Raw genomic sequence first — 16,594 nt, 5'->3', positions numbered from 1 at the left:
TTCACTTTTCTGAAACAGCCTTCCTACATAGGTATGTTTCTACTGAGGAAGTTTCAATAACACTTATCATACTCCTAAGAGGATGGCTGCAGAAAAATGTATAAATCTTGTCTACAGAACATTAGCATGTTAAGAAAAAAATATGGGTACAGTCCAGTGGTAGTATGATACTGGTTCGGACTGGTTCAGCTGAACCGCTAGCAAAAATAACTACTGGTTCGGCTGATTTGGTAGTAAAAAAACTACCAGTATGGCCAAACTGGTTCCTCCGACGATCAGCTGACAGAATAAAAGAATTGACAAGCGCATGGATGGGTGAGAGTGTCGTTCCTAGCTTTTCATTTCTTCATCCTCTCAGCTGATTGGCACATTAGGGGCGCATACTCATGCATGTTTGGCACGCATGCGCAATCACCCACCAAACTGGTAGTGACCAAAGTAGGAACCCACTACTGGTACAGTTCTTTCTTCTAACAGATGCAAAGCTTGTGTGTGTCCTCTGACGTGAAATTTCTAATTTTATAACCTTGCCTCATTGAATCCATACTGGGCAGCCAATCTTCAACCGTCATGGGGCAGTGTTAACTTCTTCACATTCCAGAAAGTAGAATTAAATAAATATGAGGCTAAGACAGACATCAAATCAGGTAGATCAAATATTGTAATGCCTATTGGGTAACTTAACATCTTCATCTATTTCTTTTCCAGATGATCTGGGTTTTCACATGCATAGCATCCATCATCCTTGGACTGGATTTAGGATTACTTGCCGGGTTGATATTCGCACTGCTAACGGTTGTACTGAGAATTCAGTTGTGAGTATAATCTTAAAAAATATTTTTGCACCCAAGACAGGAAAATGAATGCAAATCCCTTCACAGACTGAGGTTTTTTTCCAAGCATGAAGTGCTATAAAAAGCTGCCTTTGCTTTTGCTGTTACAGATAGTCCTCAACTTACAAACAATTCATTTAGCAACCATTCGAAGTTACAGCATGTGCTGCCCCACTCACTTACACACACAGAGAAGTGTGTTTTAGAGAGTTTATTAATGTTCCCCAGCAATTCCCTTCCCCCAGCCTCAGAGCTGTTCCAAATAAATCCAGCCACAAACAGGCCAATATTAGTCCTCAAGGCAATGGCCGATAGTCCATAAAACAATGGAAAGTGGTTCCAACAAATAAATCCACCAAACAAACTTCAATCCACCAGGCCAAACTGAAATACACCCACAAGAGCTTACTCAGCAAGAGAAGTTCAGAGTCTCCAAGGCAAAAGTCAAGCAGGAAGCGCAAGAAACAAACACACACTGCTAGAAACCAAACACATCATTCCCAGCAACGCCTCCCTCTGCCTGCCATGATAAATGGCATTCCAGTGCAGCCCATCAAGACAGGCAGGGCCTTCTCCTGAGTAATCTGCAAATCTCCTTTGCTCTTGTCTTTTCTCTGCCCTGCAAGCTCTTGGATCCACCAGAGCAGGCAGTTCCTCCTCCTCCTCTTCCTCTTCACTGATCTGCAAGCTGTCCCCAGCTGAAGACTCCTGTAAATCTCTTTTGGCTAACAGTTCAGATTCATTCATTAACCCTGTTCCTGACATGCCAGGAATGAGCCCATCTTCCCTTGAGAAAGCCTACCAGGAAAAGTCGGAGGAGTTGTCCAAGGGAGACATCACACAGCGGCACTGGAAAAAAAGTCATATAACTGGTCTTTGCGGTTATGATTGTTGCAGCATCCCCATGATCACATGATCAAAATTTGGACACTTGGCAACTGGTGGCAGCATTCTGGGGTCATGCAATCGCTATTTGTGACCTTGCCGGAGGTCTTCTGGCAAGCAAAATCAATAGGAGAAGCCTGATTTGCTTAATGATGGCACGATTCACTTCACTGCAATAATTCACTTAACAACCAGGGCAAAAAAAAGTTGCAAAACAGGCTGCAACTCATTTAACAACCACCTTGCTTAGCAATGGAACTTCTCCCCAATTGTGGTCATAAGTCGAGGACCAACTGTATTTGACAAGTTAGGTTATCAGTTATGGCTCAGCGACCATTGCTTCCAACAAATTTTATTTCTTGCAGCCGTTCCTTGCCACAGATGTTGAATATTTCTCACAACTGTTGCTTGCAACAAATTCTGTTCGGTATATTACATTTGTTTTTTAAAATCTTTATCCTGAGCAATATTTTTATTTTGTTTTGCCAGTCCTTCCTGGGGTAAATTCGGTAACATTCCTGGTACGGATCTATATAAGAACATCAAAGAATACAAAAACGTAAGACTTGTCTAGCAAACTACTATTTCAAACACTTAGAGGTGGAAAAAGTGATGTTTAAGATTTATTTCAAATTGATTGAAATGCAGTCTGCATGACACAATGATTGATAGGTCTATTTCCCAGACATACAGTGGCCGATCGAGAATTAATAACCCTATGAAAAATATCAAGCCAAATCAATTCATTCATCCATTCGCTGTTACTTCAATAGATTAACTGAACAAACTGAATTCCCGTTATATCAGTTTGAGGTTTTCTGACCAGAGGTTTTAAAAAGAGATCACAGCTGTGATGGCCCGGGGCGTGGCACAAAAACAACAAAGTCACAAAAGTAGGTAAAGTCCCTTTAATTCCTCCAACTTGCCCCCCAATGTCCAGTTATCATCGGCTGGAGAAAAAACTCTCCCAAGAACAGTCTTTAAAGGGAAGAAATTCAGTCCGAACCCAAAGTACATCTAAATTATAAATAAAAACCAACACAAACCACACTGCAGCAATTAATGAGACAGGGCAAGATAAGGAATTGCAGACTTCAGAAGACAATGAAACACACACAGTTGGGAGGATGCCAGAACCCAGATAAGACTTGACAAACAAAGATAATTCACACTTTGTTTCCAGCAAGGTGCTGTGCGAACACCCTTTTTAAATCCTGTTTTCCCAGCTGCAGCTAATGGAGGGAATCAGGGCCCTATTCCCCCCGTAACCACCGTTGCTCCCTTCTCCATTCCTCCCTGCATGCCCTAGGATGAAGTCTGGGCCTGGGTCTTCCTCTGAATGCCCAGCCAGACTGTGCCCTTCCCCAGTTTCCTCCACAGCCACCAGAGCCATACTCCCACTCCCTGTCAGCTGCTCGAACTCCCCCCCCCCCCCAGAATCAGATTCCAACAGGGGCATGACAACAGCATTTTCCCTGTAGAAGAATCTATAAAAGATGTAGGACTACACTTTACAGCATTCTTCATTACAGGTAGTCCTTGACTTACAACAATTCATTAATGACTGTTCTAAGTTACAACGGTGGTGAAAAAGAAGTGATTTATGACCATTTTTCACATTTGCAACCTTCCCCGTGGTCACACGATCAAAATTCAAACGCTTGGCAACTGATTCACATTTATAACAGTTGTAATGTCCTGGGGTCATGTGATTCCCCCTTTTTGTGACTTTCTCACAAGCAAAGTCAATAAGGGAAGCCAGATTCACTTAACAACCGTGTCACTAACAGAGACATAACGCAATACACGGTATAGTGTACTCCTCATCATGAGTGGAGGTTATCAAATGCAAAAGCAGGTTTATTACCTCTGATTGCCAATGAGAGCACACTTTGGGCACTTTAAAAAGTTGTGTGAAGTGGGCCCATTCTCTATGTTTTTAGCAAATAGACACTTGTTCTTCATAAGGGAAGTTGGCATATTGACCAGCTGTCACTCTAATAGGGGGAGATGTATATAGGCTAGTGGAAAAAAAACCCTTTTTTGTGTGGTATTCAGAATATTATATAAATAATTGGGAATTGACCAGGAACAATTTATCTATATCAGAGATAAGTCGGTGGTGGCTAACCGTTTTGGGCTCCTGTGCCAAAAATTGTGCGTGCGCTTCCACGCTCATGCTCACATGCCAGCACCCAGAAGTCAATGCCCCCCATGCCCCCTACGCATGTGTGTACAATCCCCACCCCCCACCCCCCGCTGCCCCCTTACCTGCACTGTGCCTCACACCTGATTTTCAGCTGGTTTGAGGCCTTTTTTGGCCTCCAGAGGCTTGAGGAAGGCTTCTGCAGGCTTTGCAGGCCGAAAACTAGCCCCGTTTCATCACTTCCGGTATTTTCGGAAAAACAGGAAGTGATGAAACAGAGCTAGTTTTCGGCCTGCAGAAGCCTGCAGAAGCCTTCCTCAAGCCTCTGGGAGGCCGAAAAAGGCCTCAAACCCACCGAAAATAATCTGTGAGGTGCGTGCATGTGCAGTGAAGTAAGTTTGCCTGCAGCTTGTGTGCCGGCACAAATGGCTCTGCGTGCCACCTGTGGCACATGTGCCATAAGTTCACCATCGCAGGTCTAAGTCTTATATCCTCTGCTTAGGTAAATAGCAGTAACTGTATAACAGAGTTGGAAGGGGCCTTGGAGGTCTTCTAGTCTAACCCCCTGCTCAAGCAGGAGACCCTATACCATTCCAGACAAATGGCAGTCCTGTCTCTTCCTAAAAACCTCTAGTGATGGAGCACAACTTCTGGAGTCAAGCCACTTTACCAGGGTTTTTTCCCCCTGAGCTTTACTTTATAATGAAGTAAAAACTTATATTTTACAACAGGTTGCTGAACCCGAAGGAGTGAAGATTCTCAAGTTTTCAAGTCCCATGTTTTATGCTAATATCGATGGCCTAAGAAGCAGTGTCAAAGCTACTGTAAGTAGTAATGTTCTCGAATGGGTGCTATTGAGGCTTATCAAAATATCAATGCAGTGTTCAGTGTGAAGTCTAGCAGGGATTAAGTTTGTTGAAATGACACCAATAGAAGAGGATATTTGTAGCTCAGGGTTGAACTGCAGAGTTCTTGAGGCTCTCTGAGCTTGGTGGTTTCCTTGCAGATGTTTCATGACCCAACTGGGTAATACCATCAGTGCTACAAGGGGGGGAGGTTTGCAGGAAGGGGGAGGAGGAGGACTGTGGGATCCTTGATGTTCTCTGCACTTGGTAGTTTTCTTGCAGACATTTCATGACCCAGCTAGGCAATATCATCAGTGCTACAAGGGAGGGAGGTTTTCAGAGAGGAGGAGGAGGGGGAGACAGACGTGGATATGGCTGGTAATTGGCTAAGAAACTGCTTGAGAATGCATGTTTTCTTTCTTAAATTCTGGGATGGATGAGAGTCAGCATATACATGTATAAAAAACAATTGTGGCCCATTATTTTTAATGAATTGTGGCTGTTTCATTTCCTTCCCTATGTAAACACAACTAAAACAAAAATTACCAAATTTGTTCTTTGAAGGTGGGATTTGATGCTGTCCGGGTGTACAACAAGAGGCTGAAGGCTTTGAGAAAAATACAGAAGCTAATCAAGAAAGGAAAATTAAAAGCAACAAAAGTAAAGTATCTTTGTTCTCCACTCAGTTGTTTTGAATGGGTTCTATTATGGGCAATTAATTCAAAATTATTTTTCTCTTACTGTGCATGCGACCTGTTTTTCTGCAGTATTTTATTTTAATTACTTGGAGGCACAAAAATCTTCTTAGCAAGCAAATATCAAGATTCTCATGAATTCCCCAAAGCCCATTATCCAGAGGTGGTCTTCAGCAGGTTCTGCCCAGTTCTGGAAAACTGGTAGCGGAAATTTTGAAGTTTGGAAAACCGGCAAATACCACCTCTGACTGGCCCTGCCCCCCTCTATTCTCTGCCTCCCGAGTCCCAGCTGATCAGCTGGGTCTTCTTTGGTTGCCCTACACAGGAGAACAGAGCTGGAAAGCAGGTTAGTGGGAATGGGATTTTGCAGTATCCTTCCCCTGCCATGCCCACCAAGCCACGCCCAATAAGCACACCATGCCTACCAAACCATGCCCACAGAACCAGTAGTAAAAAAATGTGAATCCCACCACTGCCTTTTTCCACACTTCGTTTTCCTTTCTCTCACTTTCCCTGCTTGTGTACATCCATTTAATGTTTCATTTCACGAGCCTAACTAAAATATTACAAGTTCAAAACTGTATTTTTATACTGTATGCCACCCAAAGAGTCACTTTTTGGAATGAGATGGGTGGGATCTACATTAGATAAAGAAATAAATAAAAACCACATTCAATAAAGAAAATAGAAAGGAAAAGGAAACAAAAGGCAGCAAAATAATCTACTATAGCAAAAATGAAGGAGTACACAGCCCTCAACATGCAACATGTTCAAAGTTACAACGGCACTGAAAAAAGTGACTTATGACCATTTTTCACAGTTATGACTGTTGCAGCATCCTAATGGTCACATGATTGAAATTTGGACGCTTGGCAACTGACTCATATTTATAACAGTTGCAGTGTCCCTGGGGTCACGTGATCCCCTTTTGCGGCCTTCTGACTAACAAAGTCACTGGGGTAGTCAGATTCACTTAACAACCATATTTGTAACTTAACAAATGCAGTGATTCACTTAACAACCGTAGCACGAAAGGTCGTAAAATGGGGCAAAACCTGATAAGTGTCCTGCTTAGCAATGGAAATTTTGGGTTCCATTGTGGTATAAAAGTATTTGAGGGACATGGATTCCTACATGAAAACACTGGAAGTGTCATGCCCCTGTTGGAATCTGATTCTGAAGGAGAGGTCGAACAGCTGACAGGGAGTGGGAGTGTGGCTCTGGTGGCTGTGGAGGAAACTGGGGAAGGGTACAGTCTGACTGGGCATTCAGAGGAAGACCCAGGCTCACCCCCTCTTCATCCTAGGATATGCAGGGAGAAACAGAGAAGGGAGCACCTTGGGTTACGGGGGAGAAAAAGGCCCTAATTCCCTTCATTAGCTGCAGCTGGGAAAACAGGATATAAAGGGTGTTTGCGCACAGCACCTTGCTGGAAGCAAAGCGTGCATTATCTTTGTTTGTCACGTCTTATCTGGGTTCTGGCATCCTCCCAACTGTGTGTGTTTTGTCGTCTTCTGAAGTCTGCAATTCCTTATCTTGCCCTGTCTCATTAATTGCTGCAGTGTAGTTTATATTGGTTTTTATTTATAATTTAGATGTACTGTACAGAGAAGAAGATTCGAGATAAGAAAATAATGAGTAGAAAATTTACTTGGGATCAAAGCAAAACAGGGGATGTGACTTGAAAGCTAGTGTGGGTGATAATGTCGCTAGAAGCCACAATTGTGGGCAGAACATTTGTTTAAAAAATTTTCACCTGGAAGAAGGAGAATGATTAGATGACTTCGTTCAACAATTAAATCTGGGTGTAGAGGAATTAGTACAACTCTGAGGTTTGCAAGAAGAATAGAATAGAATAGAATAGAATAGAATAGAATAGAATAGAATAGAATAGAATAGAATAGAATAGAATAGAATAGAATAGAATAGAATAGAATAACAGAGTTGGAAGGGACCTTGGAGGTCTTCTAATCCAACCCCCTGCCTAGGCAGGAAACCCTACACCAGACAAATGGTTATCCAACATAAAGAAGAATATACCTATTTCCTTGTGCAGATGGCTTAATGGAATGAATGACAATCATTGATTTCCTGATAATGCATGTTTACTTTAAATTATGCATATTGTCTTAAATTTCCATGGGTGCAGAACTTGATTTTCTGTTTTTCTAAAACAAAACTATTTCCTTTTTTTATTTAAAGGGGCAGAATCTGTTTATGTGCTTGGTGTAAGGCCAGAGCAGGGATGTCAAACTCATGGCCCGTGGCCGGATGTATCACGCGCTGGCCACGCCCACCCCCATTTTAGCGAGGGGGGGAAGTCACATGTTGACAACGTGATGACATGAGTTTAACACCCCTGGGCGAGAGGCAAAAATAAGAGTCCAGGATATGTCCCGTGTAGTTTATTTATGCAAGCATTTGTATGATCCTAAACACACAACATTTACTTATTTATTGGTATCCTGGTTTTATTATTTTTACAAATAACTCAAGATGGCAAATATATCCAACACATTTTCCTCCTCCTATTTTCCTCGCAACAACAATCCTGTGTGTTGAGTTGAGTTGAGTTGAGTTGAGTTGAGTTGAGAGTGACTGCTCTAAGGTCACTTGGCTGGCTTTCATGCTTAAGATGGCACTAGAACTCCCAGTGTCCTGGTGATTGGCCCAAAGTCGCACAGCTGGATTTAATGGCTAAAAGGGGACTAGAATTCACAATCTCCTGGTGATTGGCCCAACATCACCCAGCTGGCCTTTGTGAATAAGACAAACTAGAACTCACCATCTGCCTACTTTCTAGCCTGGTGCCTTAACCTCTAGAAGGGCATGGGCTTCAAACGCGGGGAGAGAAGGGGGGCTTCCTCCCCCCTTACCCCCCCCCCCCCCCCCCCCGCCCCCCCCCCTCCTTGCTGTGGGCCAGCCCTTTCCACCGTACCCGGCACGGGACGCCAGCGGACGGGGGGGTGGGGAGACGCCCGCCCCTTCCTGTGTGGGGGAGGGGTGCCCGTTTCCCCTTCCCCCCTTCTTTCCCCCCCCCCCCCATTTTCCTTACCCTCTCCCCCCATTCCCCCCCCCTCTAGAGCCCTGGTGGCACACAGGTGGCACACAGAGCCATTTGTACAGGCACGCGAGCCCCAGGCAAACTTACCTGCACTGTGCATGCGCGTGCCTCCCAGCTGATTTTTTGGGCCTTTTTCGACCTCCCAGAGGCTCGAGGGAAGCCACTGCAGCCTTTGGGGGCCGAAAAACAGGCCCATTTCATCACTTCCTGTAATTCTGGAAATACCAGAAGTGAAGAAACAGGCCCATCTGGGAGGCCGAAAAAGGCCCCAAAATCAGCTGGGAGGCACATGCATGCGCAGCGCAGGTAAGGGGATGGGGGGAGGATTGTGCGTGTATGCGCAGGGGGTATGGGGGGCCCTGTGCATTGCGTTCTGGGTGCTGGCACGCAAGCGCGTGTGCGCTAGCACATGCACAATTTTCGGCACAGGAGCCCAAAAAGGTTAGTCAGCACTGCTCGAGAGCAAACTGATTTGGTTTTGAAACAATTGGACATTGATTCTGTTCCCAGGAAAGTTTCTGTAACAGTATACATTATTTTGACTTATGTAAAGAAAATATGAAGTTATTAACTTTGCCATGAGTTGATTAGAAATATTTTGTTGTGGAGAAAAAAAATCTGTATTTTTGTAACCTTTGTAATTAAGAAAGGCATTGAACATGCTATCTATCTCTTCTGATTAGAATGGTATTATCAGTGATTCTGGTACTGTGAATGAGGGCTTTGAATCTGATGACGATCCAGAAGATCCCATAGATCCAGACATCCCAACCAAAGAAATGGAGATCCAGGTGGACTGGAACTCAGAACTTCCTGTTAAAGTGAATGTCCCTCAAGTGCCACTCCACAGCCTAATTTTTGACTTTGGAGCTGTCTCGTTCATGGATGTAGTAGCTGTCAGAGTAATGAAAACGGTAAGAATATTTTTTCATGTTTCTCATCGGTCTATGATTAAAATTGGATCATTTAAAGCTACAGGGATAACTAATCATTCTTGTATGGTTTCTACAAGCTTCCAGATGTCTAGAACAATAGAACAGAATAACAGAGTTGGAAGGGACCTTGGACCTACTCCAACCTCCTGCTGTAATTAGATAGTGGCCACACTGGAGGAATTATGGTTAAGTTCCCCTACCAGGATAATCTGAACTGATGCTGTTTCCTTTAGTCTGTTTTGACTCCCAAATGCTTTTATTTGTTAGGAGTCCTGTTTTGTTCCTAATTGTCAGTTACGACCTAGAATATGGTGTTAAGATTTGAATAATGTGTTTGTTTGCCACATTCCCAATTTAGAGATTCTAAAGAAACTTTGGCTTACATTCTTATTAATTACATTCAATATTATCAATTTATCCATGTGGGGTCCTTGGTGCTCTCTGAGCTTGGCGGTTTTCTTGCAGACGTTTCACTACCAAACTAAGTAACATCATCAGTGCTACTGATGTTAACCATTCAGCACTGATGATGTTACCTAGTTTGGTAACGAAATGCCTGCAAGAAAACCACCAAGCTCAGAAAGCGCCAAGAATGCGTAAGCGCACAATCATGCCTACCGTCCTTGTCCTACTATCCCCAAATATTAGTTCCTATTTCTTGTATTTAAACTTTGTTTATTCTTGTTTCTGTTATATTGTAAGCTTTTGACAGATAAAAATAAATAAATAAATAAAATCCCACAGTTCAACTCTGAGCTACAAATTTTCTCTCCTGTCGTTATCATTTATCCATGCATAAAAGTTTACTTCAATTCCAATCGCACCTTTACATTTGTACTTTTATCACTGCCATCTTTATACGGCATTGTGTGCTAGATTTACAAATTTATATCAGAACTGAATCAGAAACATTAATTCTGAAAACACTCTCTAGTGTTCCCCATGTGTCCGTCAAGCTGCATTTAAGATAACGTCCATATATTTTTTTCAGATTGTCAAAGAGTTCAAAAGAATTGATGTGTCGGTATACATTGCATCACACCTAGGTAAATAAAAATCTGCACATTATTACAGCTTTTATTTGTTACAGGGAACAACATACAGAGAAAGGTGTGGAGGAAATATTTTGTCTGGAAGAAATAGTTCTGAAAGTAATGTAATAATGACCTCCCACCACAATCCCTAATTACATTCTCAGCCCTTCAATTTTTAAATCCAGCAAGTTAACAACATTGCAAAATTTACCATAAACCTCCCTCTTCAAGTCATGTAAACCTCATATATACAGGTAGTCCTTGACTTACAACCACAATCAAGACCAAAACTTCTGTTGCTAAATGAGACATCTGTTAAGTGAGTTTTGTCCCATTTTACGACCTTGGTTGCCACAGTTGTTAAGTTGTTAAGTTAATCACTGTAGTTGTTTAATTAGTAACATGGTTGTTAAGTGAATCTGGTTTCCCTCATTGACTTTGCTTCTCAGAAGGTCACAAAAGAGGACACTGCAGCCATCATAATATGAGTCAATTGTCGAGCTTCTAAATTTTGATCACATGACTGTGGGGATGCTGCAACGGTCATAAATGTGAAAAATGGTCATAAGTCAGTTTTTGCAGTGTCATTGTAACTTTGAAGGGTCACTAAATGAACTGTTGTAAATCAAGAACTAGATGTATTCTACCTGTACATTAATTAAGCACCCATTTTCCTAGGTGAACACCAGTGCACTGTAATCCATATTTGTTCTTATACATCATAAATTTACACAGTATATTGTGTCATGGTATTTTGAAATAAGCTTATTATGGCATAGATGGAGATAAACTTTCTAAAGAGTTTTTTGAAGTTGCTTTTTTTTAAAAAAAAGAGTGCTTTTCATGACTTTACTATTTACAGCTTTAATAAGTTAAGACAGAATCTTTAGAAGTTTATTTTACTTACATATTTTGTTAGTGGAAGAAAAAACTGTTTTATGACAATAATTACAAATAGATAGATAGATAATAGATAGATAGATAGATAGATAGATAGATAGATAGATAGATAGATAGATAGATGGATGGATGATAGAGAGACAAACAGAGACACAGATAGGTGGATGGACGGATAGATGGATGGATGGATGGGTAAATAGGTTGGATAGAGGGGGATAGAGAGATAGATGATAGATAGATAGATAGATAGATAGATAGATAGATAGATAGATAGATAGATAGATAGATAGAAGATGGATGGGTGGATAGATAGATAAATAGATAGGTAGATGGATGGGTAGATGGATGGATTGGTAGATAGGTTGGATAAAGAGATGGAGAGATAGAGAGAGAAAGGCAAGCAGACACAGATAGATGGTAGAAATAGATGGATAGATGACAGAGATAAATACATGGATAGATGATGATAGATAGATAGATAGATAGATAGATAGATAGATAGATAGATAGATAGATAGATAGATAGATAGATAGAGTTTTAACAGGTCTGAATATTTAAACTGATTGTTGTCTTTATGGTGTTTGTTATATTTTATTATATATTTTCCCCGCAGATCACATTATTAAAACATTGGAACACTGTGCCTTTTTTGATGATGATATTCAGAAAGAATTATTTTTCCTGACTGTTCACGATGCTGTATTATACATACAGAATCAAGTCATGTATAGAGAGGCCCAAGACCCTATAGCTGAAAAGGTACATATTTTATATTTATTTATGTACCAATCAGTACAGCATTTTATTTACACACATGCAAACATATTTTCACATAAGACCCAGTTATTTTCATTCTAGCTTGCAATTTTCGATAGAAAAGGAAATACTGGGTTATGTCTCTGTGGGGGAAACCGTGTGGATATTTAAATACAATTTAAATAATTTTCAAAAAATAACATTGTGCAGATTCAAGGACCATGACTGTTATAAAGGTTTTGATTTATTTTCTTTTTGTTATAATGAAAATTATAATTTTCAGGGAATTATACTTAATTGTTTAACAACAGTACTATGATCCACTCAATCAATTAATTTGTTATTTATCATATTAATAATTCTATGTTCTTGTGGCCCAGATATCCTTAATGCAGGAATCCAAAGAGCCAATAGAATTCCCAGAATTGAACCAGAATGAACAGCTGGATGTTCAAGAAGAGGTATGATTTAATTTCAAATCTGCATTGTTATGATTTTTAAGCATAAAATAGTATATGGTAGTTCTCGACTTATAACCACAGTATAGCCTCCCATTACAATTGTAAGTTGAGACAGTCCCCGTCGTTGTTTACAGTGGTTGTTAAGCGAACCCAGAGTTGCTAAGCAAACTAATTGTTCACTATGGGCTAGTTTTGTGGCAAACAGGAACTAAATGCCATTTTTGGGGAAACATGTAAACTGTGGTCATGGGTTCCTGCAAAGAGCTGTAAATGTGAGCTGGTTGCTGAGCATCCAAAATGTGGTCATGGGACTGCAGGAGCGGGGTCCCAGTCATCAGAACTTCAGAACCTAGTTAGAGCAAAACCTCACTTCCTTCTAGCACTGATGATGTTACCTAGTTGGGTAATGAAACATCTGCAAGAAAGCCACCAAGCTCAGAGAGAACCAAGGACCCCTCGTGTCAACCCTGAGCTACCAATATTCTCCTTTATTGCCTCTATCTATCTATCTATCTATCTATCTATCTATCTATCTATCTATCTATCATCTTATCTACTGTATATACAATCTATCCATCACCTATCTATCTGTACTATCTTATCTACTACTGATGTTGTTACCTAGTTGGGTAATGAAATTTCTGCAAGAAAGCCACCAAGCTCAAAGAGAACCAAGGATCCCACAGTCGTTGTCCTCCTCCTCCTCCTCCTCCTCCTCCTCCTCCTCCCTCTTAACACTAATGATGTTACCTAGTTGGGTAATGAAACATCTGCAAGAAAACAACCAAGCTCAGAAAGCACCAAGGACCTCCATAGTCCTCCTCCCTCTCCACCCTCCTCTTCCTCCTCCTCCTCCCCTCCTCCTCCTCCACTCTGCAAACCACCCGCCTTCCTAGCACTGATAAGGTTACCTAGCTGGGTAATAAAACGTCTGCAAGAATACAACCAAGCTCAGAAACCACCAAGGACAATTTTAATGTAAGGTTCTGTCGTGGTAACTGGGTTCACTGAACACCACATTTGCAGCAACTTCAATAAACCATTTTTGAGAGTTCTTTGGGGAAAAAGTAAACCCAATTTAACCTGATATACATGATATAGCTACCCTGGTAATCAATATCTATATACCCTTCACAGTTTTTACTTCAGATTTAGAATTTCAATCCTATTTCCCTTTCTTTTCTTTTCAAAAACTAGGCTATGCGCAGACTTGCTTCATAAAGGGCAGCTTCAGGCTTGGGAAGACCATGGACAGCGTACATCAATATCTTCAAGCAATTTATCACGGGACATTATCTGTTGCACTAGAAGAAAATATTTATGTTATTCAAGAGACTTCACTCTTTCCCTGCATCCTATAATTTATTTAAATTATTGGTCAACCTGTTTTGCACCAGGGGTGCTCATGCATAATGTATTTATGCGTTATTGTGATTTTTGATGTACGGAAGCAATTGTAGGAAGGAAATTGGGCTTCTCAGGCAGGAGTTGCTGACCTCAGGGGTGCCAAACTTGCTACCTGTTCAGCTGGAACTATATTTGTGGCAGGCAAATAATGCAATAATTTCAAAGCACAAAACTGGCCTCAGAAGTTAGAAGTGATTTTTTTTTTTTTCTGCAAGGTTTAAAATCAAGGAAGACCAATGCTGGTTTGAAAAGTATTCTCTTGAGAAGAATCCAAAGAAAAACACTCTTCCAACATATTTTACACTGAGGCAATACAAAAAGTTCTTTCCCCATGTCATAGTACATCTTCACCCTTTACCTTCTTGAATGTTTCTCAACTTCAGCAACTTTGAAGATTTCTTAACTTTAGCCCCAGAATTCCTCCGGCTGGCTAGGGAATTCTGGGAGTTGAAGTACCACACATCTTAAAGTTGCCAACGTCACTTACTGTATTAAGGAGCAGAACTATGCAATATTATGGACTCAATATTTTAAAATTATAAATTGGGTTTCATTGTTTTGCCCAGTTCCATTTTTGACACTTTTTGCAACAATGTACTGTCTGTCTATGATTTCACTTTTGAAACATCCTCTTTTAGTTGTTAATTAATGCATATTCATGAGCATCTCAAATACATGGTCATGCTATTCTGGAAATTACAGATTATGTGTTCTGGAACAAAGCATCATTTCATTCCTCACAATAAAATAATGTTTCCCCAAACTTGGCAACCTGGAGATGTGTGGACTTCAACTCCCAGAATTCCCCAGGTGAGGAATTCTGGGAGTTGAAGTCCATACATCTGGGTGAGGAATTCTGGGAGTTGAACAATACATCTTTTAGACCTGGTGAATTAAGGTCTAAAGTTGTATTTCCACTGCACAGAATTATTGTAACACAAAATGTTATACTAGTTCTCAATGTAGATGTGCCAGTTAAAAACTAAACAACTGGACAGAGGTATCTGCATGGGAATGAAAAATTAGTTCTCTATGACCTCTTCATCAAAGCTCTGCTCCTTTGATATGCAAATCATGGAAGTGCCACTCATAAGGGAGCGGGGCTTCATATGGTTATGATCACGTCAATTTTTTTTAATCCCTTTCCTTCAGGTGCCTCTGGAATTGGATATTGATTTGGGAATATTAATTTAATGTGTTTATATACTCAGGAGAAATATTTGAGAATAAACAGATTTTCTGGGGCTGGGAATCTTTCTGTACTTATCCCTTTCATAAAAGATTTATAAATAAACATTTGCAAAATTGCATGTCTGAAAAAGTCACTTTTTCCACTTGTAAGTTTCGTGTAGAAGAGTGTTTTTTTTTTTATAGAAGTACATCTGAATATTATAAATTTTTATAATTCTGAGATCCGATTATTCAGTAAGAGAGACAGGATGGTTTTTAGAGACAACTGTGTGATTGAAGCTCTGCTTAAGGGCCACGAAATATAAGAAAAAAGCGAGATCCTTGTTGCTCTTTGATTGTTTGCTTCAACTAGAACACTGATGATGTTATCTAGTTGGGTAATGAAACGTCTGCAAGAAAATCACCAAGCTCAGAAAACATCAAGGACCCCACAATTCAACCCTGAGTTACAGATATTACCTTTTATTTGATATAAGGAAAGAGTCTGATTTCAAACAGGCTAAGTTCCCCAAGAAGGTGCACTTAGAACTAAGGAATTAAATTAATAATTTACACAAAAACTTACTTAATTTCAGATTGCTTGAGCAAAAGAACAGAAAGATCAGGCATTCCTGGATTTGTGTTTCAAGAATGCATTCAATTTTTGTTTGTCACAATTATTTAGTTTTTAATCAACAGTATAGCATAATAGATATTGGAAGGTTTAAAATGTTGAAATTTGAAATAAAAATGGTCATACATTAGCAAATGAGATTTTATATATTTGTATATTCCAAGAAACACATACACATATAATTCTCAGCTTTTTATCAATGTTTGCTCTCACTATATAGGGAAATGTATTCTGTATTATTGAGCAAAAATACTTATTTTTACTTTCTGCAATAAGATATGGCCAATTTAAAGGGATCCCAAACCATTTTAATTTCTTTCTACCCTGTTTCTCCAACAATACGGCCTCCCCCAATAGGAAGTCCCAGCATGTTTTATAGGCATGAAATGAAATTAAGCCCCTCCCCCCAAATTAAGGTCTATATTAAAACATGCGAAATGGGGGGGAATGGTGGGGGGGGCTTGCCGTTAGGAAGTACTTTTGTTGCACACCCGGATATGGTGCTGCCTGCGTTGACCCCGATACGAAGTGCCCCACCAACGCCGAGGTCAACATCCAAGCCGTTGCCACCCGCCCACCCAAAGATGCAAGGGGGGGGGAATTAAGTCACCCCCGAAAAGACAGCCTAGCCATTTTTTCGGGGCTCAAAAAAAAATAAAACCCAGCCTTATTATATGAGAAACACGGTACATGAAAATCAGTCTCTTAAGTCAAAACAAATGGATGGACAGGTGAATAGATAGATAGATAGATAGATAGATAGATAGATAGATAGATAGATAGATAGATAGATAGATAGATAGATAGATAGAGATGGGTGGATGGATG

At 40.5% G+C, this 16,594-nt stretch overlaps 1 protein-coding gene across 1 annotated transcript in view; it reads left to right on the top strand.

Annotated features, from left to right (window-relative positions):
- The window catches only part of SLC26A4 (solute carrier family 26 member 4), a 32,176-nt gene extending 18,318 nt beyond the window's left edge, over nt 1-13,858 (top strand). Inside the window, exons 12-20 of the mRNA XM_087967815.1 lie at nt 709-815; nt 2,208-2,277; nt 4,596-4,688; nt 5,274-5,369; nt 9,152-9,382; nt 10,395-10,449; nt 11,952-12,097; nt 12,475-12,555; nt 13,753-13,858. Coding sequence (XP_087823941.1) covers nt 709-815; nt 2,208-2,277; nt 4,596-4,688; nt 5,274-5,369; nt 9,152-9,382; nt 10,395-10,449; nt 11,952-12,097; nt 12,475-12,555; nt 13,753-13,776 — 903 coding nt within the window. The 3' untranslated portion in view covers nt 13,777-13,858. The remainder of the gene's footprint in view (nt 1-708; nt 816-2,207; nt 2,278-4,595; nt 4,689-5,273; nt 5,370-9,151; nt 9,383-10,394; nt 10,450-11,951; nt 12,098-12,474; nt 12,556-13,752) is intronic.
- The last annotated feature ends 2,736 nt before the right edge of the window (nt 13,859-16,594 follow it).

Source organism: Notechis scutatus, chromosome 6 (genome assembly GCF_049901735.1).
Source record: "Notechis scutatus isolate UNSWTSFEM ecotype Mainland chromosome 6, rNotScu1.2, whole genome shotgun sequence".
In the NCBI taxonomy this organism is placed as follows: domain Eukaryota; kingdom Metazoa; phylum Chordata; class Lepidosauria; order Squamata; family Elapidae; genus Notechis; species Notechis scutatus.
The sequence above is the reverse complement of the archived record's forward strand: the minus strand, read 5'-3'. Positions and strand labels throughout refer to the sequence as shown.